Genomic DNA, 15,478 nt, shown 5'->3' on the forward strand with positions numbered 1-15,478 from the left:
TGTCAGTTAACAATCAATCATTAACACGTATGCTCCACAGTAATGGATCAACCACAGCCCACTTGCCAACCATCAACACACTCCTCGCTTGTAGCATAAATGTTGGTTTTCCCCATTAATGGTATGCTTGGGAAGTGCACTGTATTACATTATGAAAAGAAAAATGAGATGGCTATAGGTCATTTAAAATCAAAACTAAACAGGACAGAGATGCAAAGAGATCTTGGAATGCAAATAACAAAATTGTGACTTAAGTCTATCGAGATTGTGTCGGGAAAGAGTTGAGTTTTGAGAAACAAGATAATCAGCTAAACATGACTCAGATTAGCTAAGAACTTAGTGAACAATGGGATGCTGAAGACAAGAGTAATGGGTGGAAAAGCATTCATTGTGGAGAGCCATTTAACAATATTGCAAGCATTCAGTATGTAAAGTTAGTTTAACAATGTGAAAAGTATTGATTATGTGAAGCCAGTTAAGGTGAAGAACATTCATTGTGCAACACTAGATGACTTAATCTGTACTATTGACACTCGCTGATTGTAATGGTCACCCAATCAATATGTATGTTGCCTTTATCTGGATGCTCCTCCCTGTAAAATGACTAAAATAATTCATTAAGAAACTGCTATTCCAGAGAAGACTGTGAATCCATGTCTCTGTGCACATGGGCAATTGTTCTCTCTCCCTCCAGGGTCCGGAATAAAGATGCAGGTAAAACTATACTGCGTCTGAGCTTTTTGCTTTGACTGAGTGGGGGGGGGGAAAACGGGACGACAATATGGTCATAGGCAGCAGGATCCAAGTGAATAGTTACTATCAGACAGTGTTAGTGACCACCTGGAACATCAATGTCTCGAGATGTAAGGGCCCACAAGGTAAGATTTTAAACCTTGGTCTCTCTTTATATTCCCTTGTGCCAGTAACTGTTTTGCCTTGTTTGAATCAGGATCTTAGTTCAATGTGTTGTGGGCGATGTAATGGGGCAGATCTTGTTTTTACATTGAAATTGTACAACATTATGTCCTTTATAAAGTGATCAAACTTGTAACCTTAAAACAAATTAATTGATTGCCTTGAGCCTCTGATTTGTTTGATATTCTACAATACCAGTTTAAAAGAAAAAGCAGTTGGGTCAGTGGTTATGCTGGAGTCAGATGAGAGGATTGTATTAAAATATCTTTACTGCTGTGATTTTAATGCAGAGTGTTCACAAAAAGAAGAGAGCACTTGGATTTTAACAAAACATCAAACTCAAAGAGAATATCAGCACTTGAGGCTGAGCTGTTTAAATTCTGTTAATTATTGTTAAGATTTCATTGGCCCCCTTCATGTTGCTAATTCAAAGAATGTTGATCTCTACCAAAGTTGCCACTATAATTCCGAATGTTTTATTTGGGAAGTTTCTTTGGTGAACATTTTAAAATTTGTTTTCCACGAATATTTGAGATTTAAATCTGAAAAGAAACTGCCTTTTCAATTGCTAAAGCACAGGAAACATTTTCTTGTTTTCTTGCTGTTCCAGACTTTTGAAATAATTTTCCTGACAGCTTTCATATTTCAGGCCATTTGTTAAATGCAAAATAATTTTTGAGTAACCTGAATGAGGTACCGAGGGTTTGATTGTTGTTTAGAAGTGACTGAATTTTTTAGGTAGTACAATTTAGAAGTTTATGGATTGTACAAAACTTGATAATGTCATAAATAGTGAACAGAGTAACAGATTTCAAGAATTCAAAGAATGTTGAAATAGGCAGACAATTTAGTGTAGTTAAAATGTGTGACTGTCTTCATACTGATAACCATCTTGGTAAGGAAGGAATGAGAGAGGAAATGCAAAGATACTTTCAGCAGCTAACATTGTCTCTAGAGTTTCTCCATTCACAGGTAAAGCAAACCTTTGGACTACTGCCCACCTCTCCACAACCAGATCCAAAAGATTCAATCAGTTCCTCAGTCATGAGAATGAAACAAAGTGAAGAAACTAACAACAGTGAAGAGGAGGTTGGTACGCTTCCAGTCAGTGGCCTTCCTACAGACATTAAACCACGTGAGCTTTACCTTATCTTTCAATCATATCAACGAATATGATGGTTCACTGATCAAGCTAACATCAACAGCCACTTGGATTTGTTCTATTTAAACAGCAGAGCGGGAGCAGAAGCAGCAAAAAAAAAAAAGGCTGCATTCACCTAGCCTGCTGCTGCACTGCACACTCAGATACGCTGGTATCCTACATCGGAAGCCGGAAGGATGGAAGTCTCGTCAGTTTTGTTAAATATTTAACTACCATTATCCAAGAAATCAGATTTCTCCATGGAGTGATGCACAAGGACAGACTGAATTTTGTTTTCAGGTTGGCCTTTACTGAAGGAGGAGATTTTGGAGAACTGGCTTGTTTCCACTTGACTTGGAGGGGATGGAATGGTCACTAATGACTGTGAATTTAAGAACTTTACCAGTGAATCTTTCTTTCCACATGAGAGGATTCTTCAAATTCTAATTAATGTAATGAATTAGTAATTCTTGTGGTTATAATCACTGCATATTGTGTCAACATAACAACAACTTGCTTAAATAGTGGCTGTCAGAGTCTTATGAAAGCTGGTAATACTGTTAGTTATTACAAAATAAAAGGAGGGAATGAGGTGGTGTGTAAGGAAAGAGCTAAGTTTGAGTTTTGTGAAGCAAGAGGTTCAGCCGAGCATGACTCAGACTAGATAAGAACTTAGAGAACAATGGAGTGCTGGAGGCAAGGGTAATGGGTTAACAAGGTGGAAAAGCATTCATTATGTAGAGCCATTCAACAATATTGTAAGCATTCAGTATGTAAGGTCAGTTTAACAAGATGAAAAGTATTCATTATGTAAAGCCAGTTAAGGTTAAGAACATTCATTGTGTAACACCACATGGCTTAATCTTTACTATTGACACATACTGGTTGTAACGGTCTCCCAATCAATCAATATTTATGTTGCCTTATATGTATGCTCCTCCCTGTAAAATGACAATATAGTTTATTAAGAAACTGAATTATATTTAGAGAATATTCCAGAGAAGACCGTGAACTCATGTCTCTGTACACATGGGCGATCGTTCTCTGTCCCTTCAGGGCCCGGAATAAAAAGGGAGGTAAAATGATACGGTGTCTGAGCGTGTTGCTTTGACTGAAGTGGAGGTGGGGAGAAAGAACGGGACGACATATAAGCACAAAACAAATTACACACCATGATTCATTTCTAAAGGAATAGAATCGAAAAGTTGAGAGAGCCTATTCTAAACAAGGTATAGATCATACATAAATTACTCTATACAGCTCCAGCTATTATTTAAAAAAAAGACATTGGAGGGTTGAAAGATGTGCAAGGACGATACTAGAACGGAGAGTTTGTATGCATTCGGAAAAATTGGACAGCCTGGGTCTCTTTTCATCTTAAACTGAGACCAAAGGTTGGCACATAGAAATCGTTAAAATGATGACAGGTCTTGATAGACTAGACAGAATGTGTTCCATTTGTAGGAAGAACAAAGCTAGGGATCATAAAAAATAATATCGTGAAAGAGAGATGGTTTGTAGCTATGACATAGAAGGAAATTTGGTTGAGCTGCATTAGAATCAAAGAATGAAATTCTTGGTGAAAGAAGGAGCTTTGAAGTAGTTTAGGAATGACAATGGAGAGGCTGGAGGGGAATTCTGTACCTTGGGGATTGCTAGCTAAAGGCATGGTCACCAATGATATAGTGAGCAAATCCTGCAGTGTTCAAGGAAGTTTCAAGTGGAGTACTGCACATATCCAAAGGTTGTTGGGATTAAAGAAATCACAGGAACTGTGCAGTGAGGGGAATTTGAAAACAAGTATAAAAGCTTCAAGATTAGCTTAACATTAAGTGATAAGTCAATGTAGTGAGCACTGAAGTGATGGCTGATTGGGACATGGTGCAAATTAGAACATGAACAAATTTTTGAATTACCTGAAGTTTGAGGGCTACATTGAGGGAGTGCAGAACTGTATTTGATTAGTCAAGTCTAGAGCTAGATACTACTCAGTAGTAAGGATATGGAATGTTTTGCCTGCAACGGTAGTAGATTCGCCAACTTTAAAGTACATTTAAGTCATCATTGGATAAGCATATGGACGTACATGGAATAGTGGAGGTTAGATGGGCTTCAGATTGGTATGACAGGTCGGCGCAACATCGAGGGCCGAAGGGCCTGTACTGTGCTGTAAATGTTCAAATGTTCTATACAATGGTCTGATTGAGGATTTCAGGACCACTTAAATCAAAACAAAGGCAGATGATGTTATGCAAGTGGAAAACATATACTCTTGGTGGTGCTGTGGGCATATGGTCAAAATCTCAACTTGGAGTTAAATAGGTTAAGGCTAAAGACAGTTGAACACCATTAAAATTGGCTACAATAATAACACTACAACAACTTGTATGATATGGGTGGGGTCATAAGCATCTCATCTACGAAATAAGTCAACAGGCAAGGATCTGACAAATGGTGTATAATGGCATGGAAAAATGTGATGTTGTCTATTTTGACTGCAAGATTAAAAACCATTTTATCTAAATGGTCAGATTGAAGAACTCTGATGCAGAGTAATCTGGATGCCCAGTAGCTAATTCACAAAAGGCTAGTATGCAGGTACAGCACACAATTAAGAAAGCTGACAGAATGTTAATATTTATTGAGAGGGAAATTGAATACAAGAAGTAGGAAATTATGCTTCAGCTATACAAGGTATCGGTGAGACCACATCTGGAGTATTGTGTACAGTACTGGTCTCCTTATTTAAGGAAGAATACAAGTGCATTGCAAGCAGTTCAGGGATATTTACTAGATTGATACTTGGAATGGGAGAAAGTGAGGACTGCAGATGCTGGAGATCAGACCTGAAAATGTGATTCTCCTGCTCCTTGGATGCTGCCTGACCTGCTGCACTTTTCCAGCAACACATTTTCAGCTCTGATACTTGGAATGGATGAGAAAAAAAAACTGGACAGGCTGTAGGTTGTATGCATGGAATTTATAAGAGTAAGTGGCAACTTGCTTGAAGGGATCTAGGTGGTGTGCATGTTGAAAGGGGATGCTTCCACTTGTGTGAAAATATAGAGCTGGGGGTCATCATCTTTTTAAAAAAAACTGTTTTTCTTTTAAATAGATGAGGAGAATATTTACACTTAGTGGGTCATAAGCCCTTGGAATGCTCTTCCTTCAAAAAAAAAGATGGTGGAGGCAGCCTTTGATTATTTTTAAGGCAAAGGTATATTGAGAATTAAAAAGCAATGGGGTGAAAGGCTATTGGAGGTAAGCAAGATTGAGGAATAATCAGATCAACTATGATTGTATTGAATGATGTAACAGATTGAGGGGTCTAATGACATTCTTAATTTGCATGTTCAGACAATAGAAAATTATTCAAGATTAAAAGAAATACCGAATAGCTATAAGTAAGCGTTCATTTCTAAAACATTCATTCCGCTACATACCGTCTTTCTGGGCTAAATGCTGTGCCTGTTAATTCCTCTGAGAAAAGCTGATTTGTAGTATGTTTTATAGGCATCTCCTTGTTGCAGTTGATCATGGCTAACGGTTAAAGAATGGAAATAATTTAAAACCTGACATTTAATACATTATTTTATAGTAAACTCTAACTTGGGGGTTTCTACAGTTCTGCAATGAACTTTAACAATTTTGCAAAGAAAATTTAATTAGCAACCATGTTCCAACACAGTCAGCACTGGAGGACATACAATGTTTTACTGTGACATGGATAATTATTGTTGTAACCATTTAGTATCAGCCAGCAAGTAACCCTTGAACTATTTAAACATAATATTGATCTGTTATAAGTGAACACAGTATTTTTCAAAATCAGAATCATGCAATATCGCAGCACATGCCACATAGAAAAGGCAAGTGGAGGGCAATGCAAATTTGGGATCGCAGATAATCTTGAATCAGGAGGGATATGCAGGCAAGTAAACCAAAACAAAAAATGTTTGAAACTTCCAAATCTCTCAATTTTTGTTCATTTCAGGGATAAATATTCTCACAGAAGGAATTAAAGATTCTGTACTTGCTTGCTTGAAGTTTGAAATGCACAATGGTCTAAAGTGGTATGATTGAATATATAATTTTTCCTGCATTTTACTCCATGGTCTAATCCCACGTCCACACTAAATTTGTTTCAGCTTATCCCTGCTTGGCTGCTCATGTGAAATAGGCTCCATTGACTAATGGGAGTCAGCTCTTCCAGTTCGCGGTCAAGTCCAGAGGGGAGGAGAAATTTATTATTGGTTGGATGTACTGCAAAACACATTAGAGGGCTTTCTAAGGTCAGGCAGCTCAAGATTGACCTCTTATGATTAACAGAACATGATCAGAAGTGATAAAAGGTTATCAGATAGTAGCTTTAATTGAGCTGGAAACTGTGATAAAAATGTGAGCCCCCAGTTCAACTCACTTTGCGGTGTTTTGTACAACATGTGCACCGGGCAACTGTGGCAAAATGGAGAATAAAACACAAATGATTGATTGTGATATTTGACCTGAAGACACACTGGCATTAAACTGTTTAGTTGTTAACACATTATGCTTTATTTTGAAAGTATGGCATTATTTTAGTTGAAAAACATTGTGACACGCTAGCTGTGCAGGATGTTTATTATTCTAAAATGTTCTTATCTGTACATTCCAAGATTTAACAACAAAGTTACCTTTATGATGAATATCTGTATATTCTTTGGAACTGAACAGATTTTTCTTTCCATAGTTTTTATTAACAACTGGCGTTTTGGCTTCAGGTTGCACAAAGTGATCGTCTGTTTTCACAATTTTTACTTGCTTTTTATTTTCTTTGTTTTCAGATTTCTTTGAAGCAATTTTTTGCTTGCCTGAAGATTGTAAATTCTCTTCTGAAGAATCTTTAAGTAGTCTGCATCGTGGTCGCTGAAATACAAAAGATACCAGTTATTTACAGAAAGTTTTGTCATTGTTAGCATATTCACAAGGGATACTAAATAGTGCAAACAATGCAATAAAAGAAGAAACATCAGCGTACCACTATGTAAAATTTAACAAGAGACCTTGAAAAAGCAAGTTTGACAAAAAAAAACTCCTTTTGAAAAATACATGAAACATTGCATATTTACATGAATTGCATATTTACACACAAATTTAACTGGGCTACAGTCTCTAAGCCATACGTTATATAACAAGTAAGTAAACAGCCTTTCAAACTGGTCACTCCAGCTGATGTAGAGATGATATTTGTGATTCAATCTCAAATGAATAGTAGTGTTTTGAAACATTCAATGCCAAAAAAACCCAAAAATTTCAAGAATCTGTACAAATTACCTGAGGACTTCACGAAAAGCACATACATATCAACTTCCTGATAAGGACATGACTAATGAATAAATGTAATACAAAGAATGACAGCAATGGTAGCAACATATTATAAAACTACATATTTTGCATTGTTCAAAATATTGGAATGCTCAATATCACTCTCTATAGGATCAAAGGATTGACTTAAATATCTACATTCTAAAAAATGGATGAAGTAATATGCCATATGTATAACTCAGTTCCTATTGTAAAAAGGCAGCAGATATGTAACTTAGAAGAGATATAGATCTCAATACTAGATTTTATATTTCATACAATCGTTCAAAATTTATAAGCAGTTGCGGCAAAGTAATACAACACGATAATGAAGAAAACGTTCTGCAAACCTCTGTTTGGGGTGTCAAAAAAAGTGGATCATATAGGGCACATTCATCTGCAAATTCCACAGATCTGCACACATAGCGACCATTATCTTCCACATCTTCAAAACTTACATTCCTCTTGGACTGAAAGAACAATTAAAAAGGTTAAGTTTGCTTTTAAAAAAAAAGTAAAGATTAACCAGTAATTAACCAGAAATTTAACATTTTCTTCCATTACCAAAATATATTTAAAAGTTTCATCTAGAATCCACTTGATGGAATGACTAATCAAACAGGTTTACTTGGAAGCACTAGCTTTCAGAGCACTCAGGTGATTGTGGAGAATTAGATTGTAAGATACAGAATTTATAGCAAAAGGTTACAGTGTGATGTAACTGAAATTATATATTGAAAAAGACCCAGATTGTTTGTCAAGTCTCTCATCTTTTAGAATGACCATGTTGGCTTCAGTTCTTTCATATGTAAATCGCAAAACCTTTTTTTAAAAAAGGTATATTCTCAAGTGCTCTTGAACAATTGGTGTCATGTTGGCCCAGATAAGGTATTGAAGGTATTAATTCCCTGTGTGAGGCTGTCTGTGCCACAATGGTCAGACTGATTCTAATCTAAAAAATGGATTTACAGAATGTTACATGGAATCATGCAATTTTTGAGCACAGTAAAATGTAATTCTGCAAACTTATATGTATATGTGAGCATGTGGGTTTGTTTGTGCGTGTGTGTGTGTGTGTGTGTGTGTGGGGGGGGGGGGGGGGAGGCCCTATGAGTGTCTGTATGTATGTGAGCGTGAATGTAAAGGGGTTTAAAGTCTGTGAGAAGGTATGTGGGAGTGTACGAGTGGGGGTCTGAGTATGCCCGTCTGTCCGTGTGTGCATACAGAGTAATGGATTCGCCTGTAGTGTGACATGAACCCAAGGTCCCGGTTGGGGCCATCCCCATGGGTACCAAACTTGGCTATCAGCCTCTGCTCGGCCACTTTCAAAGCAGCTGTTTGTAATACTTACACTGATAGCATAAATATTTATATATGCAGATTTCTAACCAAACATAGTTGATCTGAAAGTTTTCACAAACTACAATCCTCACAGATAATTTCTTTCTAGAAGAACTTGCACTTACTCCTGACTTCAGTCTTCCTTGGAAATGAGAACAAAAAAGCTTACCCCGTCTCTGGGTTTTTCTTAGCTTAAAATCAACACGCTGTGATTCTAAATAAAACGCAAGTTAATTTTTCAATAATCTCTTTCTCCCTTAAAATCCCACTATTAGACAAAATTCCATTCAAATTCCAGGGATTCACACTGGTTTAATATCACGGCTCCAGATTGCTCCCCTCATTTTTAGGTCAAGCTAAGGCCTGATAGCTAAGACAAAACAAAGATAGGTAAGAAAGTATGTTGTGAAGAGGACACAATAAGCTTGCAAATCGAAGTAGAATGTATGAGTGGACAAAAATCTAACAAATGAAATTTAATGTGGACAAATGTGAAGTCATTCACTTTGGCAGCAAGAATTTTTAAAAGTCAGAGTATTCTTTACATGGAGATTGACTGGAGAATTCAGCAGTGTAGATCTAGGTGTTCTAGTGCAAGAGTCACAAAACAGGAGCCTGCTGGCAGTGCAAGTAATAAAAGCTGCAAAAGGGATGCTATTGTTTACTGCAAGATAAACGGAATAGAAAAGTAGAGAGGACCTGCCTCAATTATATAGGACATCTGGTGTGCAATTTTGATGTAAATGCATTGAAGGTGATTCAGAAGAAGTTGACCGAAGGGCTTATGCTCGAAACGTCGAATTCCCTATTCCTGAGATGCTGCCTGGCCTGCTGTGCTTTGACCAGCAACACATTTTCAGCTGTGATCTCCAGCATCTGCAGACCTCATTCTTTACTGAATGAGCAGGTAGTTCTAGAAGGATAAATTGGACAGATTGGGCTTAATTTTGCCAGAGCTTCGAAAAATGAGGGGATGAGTTAATTGAAGCATCTGTGGTCTTCAGTGGTTTGACAAAGTTGACATGGAAAGCATGGAATTAGGGGCGGCCCTTTTAGGACAAACAAGAGGAGACAGAAATTCATTTTATCTCAGAGTTGTGCAAGTTTGGAATTATCTGCCTAAAGTGGCGGAGGAGGTGGGGCAGTTGAAATTTTTTTAAAAATATGATTGACTTCAAAAACAGAATACCAGTGATCTAGTGAATACCAGAGTAGGGCTCTACCTCTGCTTCAAATTCCTACTTTCTTACAATTGCATTAAAATCCCCTCCTTCCAAAGTATGCTCTTTATAAAATTGGCTTTTCAAATATGGTTACCACCTTTACATTGCAAACAAAGTTAACATGATGTTTAGATTCATGCAAAATTTTCAAAATGGATTTCTCACCTGCAATTCTCCAAGGGGTGTTGAAGGCATGCTATGGTCTTCACTGCAAGAAAACAAGCGAACAGGCTTGCCATGGTTCTTCTTATGCAACAGCAGCAGATACGCAGCTGTTATTCTATCATATTTCCACTAGACAAAAGAACACGGCAGAGGGAGTAGAAAGCTGTTGTACCTGAGCAAATCATAAACTATTCAAGATAACTAGCAGCTGTAGGAGCAGACCATGGGGAGGACAATTTACAGAAGTAACCAGTAACAACCTTTGAAAAGGAGCAAAAGAACTAATTATTAGAAGGACAGAAAAAAACATGTTAAACATAGTTGGACATATAACAATTTATATTAGCTACTAGCAAAAGATATCTTAGAAACGTTATCCAAGGATGCTTCAGACTCATTGAAGCTTCAGATGAAATTGGGATTAGATTACTTATAGCTTGAACAGGCCCTTTGGCCCAACAAGTCCACACTGACTCTCCGAAGATCAACCCACCCAGACCCCTTCTCCTACATTTACCCCTTCACTTAACACTACGAGCAATTTAGCAGGGCCAATTCACCTAACCTGCACATGTTTGGACTCTGGGAGGAAACTGGAGCACCCGGAGGAAACCCACGCAGACACTAGGAGAATGTGCAAACTCCACACAAACAGTTACCTATCTGTTGCCTGGATGTTTTGTAAGAGCAGAAGGAAAGGGAGACTCAACATAAACTTTAATACAAACCCTTCCATTCTCGCTATATCAACAACAACAATGACTTCAGTGGCATGCAGGGAGGTTTGGAGGGGGGGGGATGGAAAAGAGGAGTGTGGGCACAGGGGCGAGGAAATCAACAGTAAAAAGGGAGCTGTTGGGAAAGGGCAAAGTAGCAAAAATTTTTCATCGACTATTCCTACAAAGGCTAAGTATGTTCAAACCTTGAATTCATTCATGCAAGGCGCCCCTCCCCCCACCGCCACACACACACGCACATTCCTGAGCACCTTACCAGATCACCAACTTGTAATACCAACAATTTCGTTCTTGGCTGTAATTTAATATAATTACTTCATCAAAATATTAACTGGAAGCTAAAATATCCTGATTAAATGATAATTCCATGCTACCCTCTGACCTGCTGGTATATGAATTAGCTCTGAAACAGTTCAGCATACAAACAGAACTAAGCTTTAAATATCCTTTAGCAATTCCCATGCAAACAAGATAGGTAGAATTTTACCATCCCATTGAACGAATAAGCCGAGCCTGAGGGCATCAAGGGAAATTTATACTGAACTGGCATCTCTCTAAAGCATACATTCTTTATTGCATTTTTCTTAATCTGTAATGCAGCACACCTAAATCTTTCTTTGCTTTGTGCATAACGACTATAATTTGAAATGAACTTTTTTTTAAGAAAGCAGGCATCATTGAAGCTGGGGGAAAAAAAAAGTGTTTAAATAAAAAAAAATCTTCAAATTAAATGAAGACCACTCTTGGATTTGTTATTTCAAAGACACATCTGCAATAATGATCAGATAAAATACACAAAGCAGAATACAGCTTGAAAAATTTACATCCAATCCATCTGTCCACCCAGCAGGAGCTAAGCGAAGCAAATATGAAAAGGTAAAGTTGAACGCACCATCATTTTACTTTGAAGAGCTGGACAAATATCTGGTTAGAACTGAACTTCAAGAAACAGTAAATTTTGAATAGTCTAATTGTTCTCAGGCTACTAAGAAAGTGAAAATGAAAAAGAGAAAAATAATGAAAAGGAGAGAACTGGTCCAGGATTAAATATTTAAAAATAAGCAGCAAAATTTGATTGGATTGGATTATATTAGATTACTTACAGTGTGGAAACAGGCCCTTCGGCCCAACAAGTCCACACCGACCCGCCGAAGCGCAACCCACCCATACCCCTACATTTACCCCTTATCTAACACTACAGGCAATTTAGCATCGCCAATTCACCTGACCCGCATGTCTTTGGACTGTGGGAGGGAAACCGGAGCACCCAGAGAAACCCACGCAGACATGGGGAGAATGTGCAAACTCCACACAGTCAGTCAGTCACCTGAGGAATTGAACCCGGGTCTCTTACGCTGTGAGGCAGCAGTGCTAACCACTGAGCCCCCAATGATTTGCCAAACATAGATTTATTCTTAGTGCAACCAAGAAGCAAATGTTTGAACATTTGTGCAATTGGAGGTTGGGGAAATGAGTTTCATCCATTGGCTTGCGTTTTGTTGGCATAGGATTCAATGAAAGGGGATAACTTTCATGCACACCCTACATGTGCACTGGATGTATGCAGACTAAGCAAGTCATGACATCAACTAGCAAACAAAGCCAGGACCAAAGCTCTGCCAACCTACCACAAGGTCAAGCATTCCTCCTCTCTCTCCCTCCCCCCTCCCTCCCATAGTTAGGATATGGAGGTGCCGGTATTGCACCAGGCTGGACAAAGTCAGAACTCACATGACACCAGGTTACAGTGCAACAGTATTATTTTGAATCTCAAGCTCTCGGAGCACTGCTCCTTTGTGGGGTGAAGTAGAGGGAAGCACACAGGTACAGAATATATAGGGGGAAGAGATTATGGCAAGATAATTCCAGGTAATTAAGATGGCACTAGAGACAAACCAAACAGCTGGAACATAAGCACAAGTCATATGACAGGTCAAACCAAAGTAACAAGTAATTAAAAACTGTACAAACTAATTAAGTTAGAGAGATAATAACAAGTAATCAAGGTAATGCGTTTTAGGGCAGCCAGAAATTAAGACTCATTCCCAATTATCCTTGAGAAGTTGGTTGTGGGCCACCTTTGTGAACTTCTGCTGTTTGTATGATGGAGGTTAACAAGCATTGCTGTTAGAAAAACAAGTGCAGGACTTTGGACCCAGTGTCAATAAAGTAGAAACAGGGAAATATTTCAAAGTCAAGATGGCATGCAAACTGGACTGAAATGTGTCACTGAATCGGAGGCCTACACCACAGAATAAGGCTCTCCAAACTCCCACGTAGCTGCTGCCCCTGCCCTGCAGGACAAGGGGCAGAGGGGGAAATGAATGTTGAAGGCACTGACCATGGTATGAACCAAACAGGCTGCTTGTATTTTGGGTGGTGTCAAACTCAAGTTTGTTGGATCTGCATTCATTCAATTAGAGAACCTCAACACACTCCTGAACTGTGAGGTGTAGACAGTAGACAGGCTTTACATAGTCAATTGAGTAACTTGCCCAAGAAACCAGTATCTGACACAAATATTTATGCAACTTGTTTAGATGCTAGTGATGACACCCATGATAATGATGGTGGGGAATTCAACAATAGTAATTCTGTTGAGTGTTAAGACAAGTTGGATAGTCCTTTTGTTGAAGATACTCATTACCAGATATTTGAACGGAAAATCTTCACAAGATCACAGTTCAGTTATGTCCCAGACTGCAGACATGATAGGAGTGGAAATACAGACATGTTAACATTTTATCCTTCCAGCAATACACAAACAAAAGGGTTTAAATACCAACTGCAACTCTTGATCTGTGTGCAAGAGAACTAATAAAATACAAACTACCGCACCAGTAAAAGTTCCATCAAGCAACAATGTGCTATGAAGGGACAGTTGAGAACTTCCACTAGATACACCAGCATGTGGATATAAAAAAAGAAAGAAATGTTGTCTCTGATTTCAGAAAACAAATGGTTAGCAAATTCATTGTTGAAGGAAACTGGACAGCTCCTTTCAGTTAACTGTAGAAGCAAAGCAACCACTCACCTACCAAAGTCAACACTACTAGAATCGCCCACCTACTGGAAGCAATATTTCACAATCTATTGCCAAAGACTAATTTGGATTATTTTAAATACTTACTTTTTGGACTTTCCTATCAACAGATATGAGCCCCTCTCTTCTGGGAAATGTCATAACACAGAAATAGCTCAATTGTAGCATGAGACATATAATGGTTTTCCTGTACTAATTTACCTAAAATGTCATCTTGACATGTTTATGTACAAGGATTATTAATCTGGAAGACAGATTCTTACCTCTGTCACCAAACTGGACATACTCTTTTTTGAACGCTTGAAGAACACAGATAATTCTGTAAGACAGTCCTCATCAAGATGGCTAATCTGCAAATTAAAGGACGCATGCAGGAAAAAGGATTAATGTATTACAGCCAGCCCTGTACAGAGTGTGCAATGACTACAAAGTACAAAATACAATCTAGAGTCAATGAATTATTAAAGGATTGACAATATTCCTGCATTATTAGAATATTGTTCAATACCTAGTTGCTGCATTGAAAGAATGAATATAAACATGGTTTGTGGCCTTACAATTACAGGCACAGTTCTTTAAATTTTGAATGAACAAAGTTGATGAAACTGTAAAATTAAAGGCTTGATTAAAACAAAAAAGAGAATTTATAATTCCAGACTTCAAAAACTATGTATCCTCTGTTGTGTTCTTCTTAACCTAGAGATTTACTAAGACACTGCGACAGAGGAGATGCTCTTGTTATGACTAAAGCAAACAGAAACTCTAGTTCCTTTCAACAGAAAAAAGGGGTTAACAGTAGGTTTGTTTAAAACTTGGAGGCTTTAATCAGGTAAATTGGAAAAATCTATTTCCACTAGTACACAAGTGGAGAACAACAAAATGTTTTTTATGCAACATCTTCATGAAAGATAAAGCTTCTGAGACACTTCAAAGTGTGAACTTTAGAACTTCTATGTTCAAAAAGATTGGTTAGAACACAAAGCCCCACATGGAATCCAAACGAGCAGAATCTATAGGAATTTTCAAAAAAAGTTAAAAGTAAAAGAGGTAGGAAAATGGAACAGAATGAAAATTGTACATTGAGCTAATGTATGGATCATGAGCTGAACAGCCACTTCCCTCCTTGATTTTTTGATTCGATGACCACCTCATTTGTTTTTACTCTCAGTTGACTAAGAAAGTGTGCCTAAGGAAGTTGCTTACTCAGAAGCTTATAGAACTTTTCCATTCACCTTAGTTTTTGCTGAAACGTTGTTCCAATATTTCTTCTTCAAAAACAAATTGATGCCAATATCAAAGGCACAATATTAGTATCACGTTGCTGGAAGTTACAGTTGGAGTTGGGAACATTTTACAAATTCTTTAAAATCCAACAGGGAGGATATGGTACTAAAATGAGAAAGTATGCTTCTAGTCTCAACCACAATCTCACAGAGGGTTGACGAGTTACTTAGCAACTTCAAACCTTTTTTTCCCCTTATGAATGTATTTCCATTTCCAGGTGTTTGACAAGATAATGTACATTAGATACTTAAGATAAGAGGCCATGGTGTTGGAGGTAATATATGAG

At 37.8% G+C, this 15,478-nt stretch overlaps 1 protein-coding gene across 4 annotated transcripts in view; it reads right to left on the reverse strand.

Moving 5' to 3' along the window:
* Positions 1–15,478, reverse strand: part of melk (maternal embryonic leucine zipper kinase) — a 94,294-nt gene that overhangs the window by 23,807 nt on the left and 55,009 nt on the right. For all 4 annotated transcript variants that reach the window (XM_060846594.1, XM_060846602.1, XM_060846610.1 and 1 more), the window contains exons 11-15: positions 14,172–14,258; positions 10,129–10,257; positions 7,750–7,869; positions 6,730–6,961; positions 5,500–5,596 (exon numbers count right to left, since the gene is read on the reverse strand). In XM_060846594.1, coding sequence (XP_060702577.1) covers positions 5,500–5,596; positions 6,730–6,961; positions 7,750–7,869; positions 10,129–10,257; positions 14,172–14,258 — 665 coding nt within the window. The remainder of the gene's footprint in view (positions 1–5,499; positions 5,597–6,729; positions 6,962–7,749; positions 7,870–10,128; positions 10,258–14,171; positions 14,259–15,478) is intronic.

Source organism: Hemiscyllium ocellatum, chromosome 2 (genome assembly GCF_020745735.1).
Source record: "Hemiscyllium ocellatum isolate sHemOce1 chromosome 2, sHemOce1.pat.X.cur, whole genome shotgun sequence".
NCBI lineage: Eukaryota > Metazoa > Chordata > Chondrichthyes > Orectolobiformes > Hemiscylliidae > Hemiscyllium > Hemiscyllium ocellatum.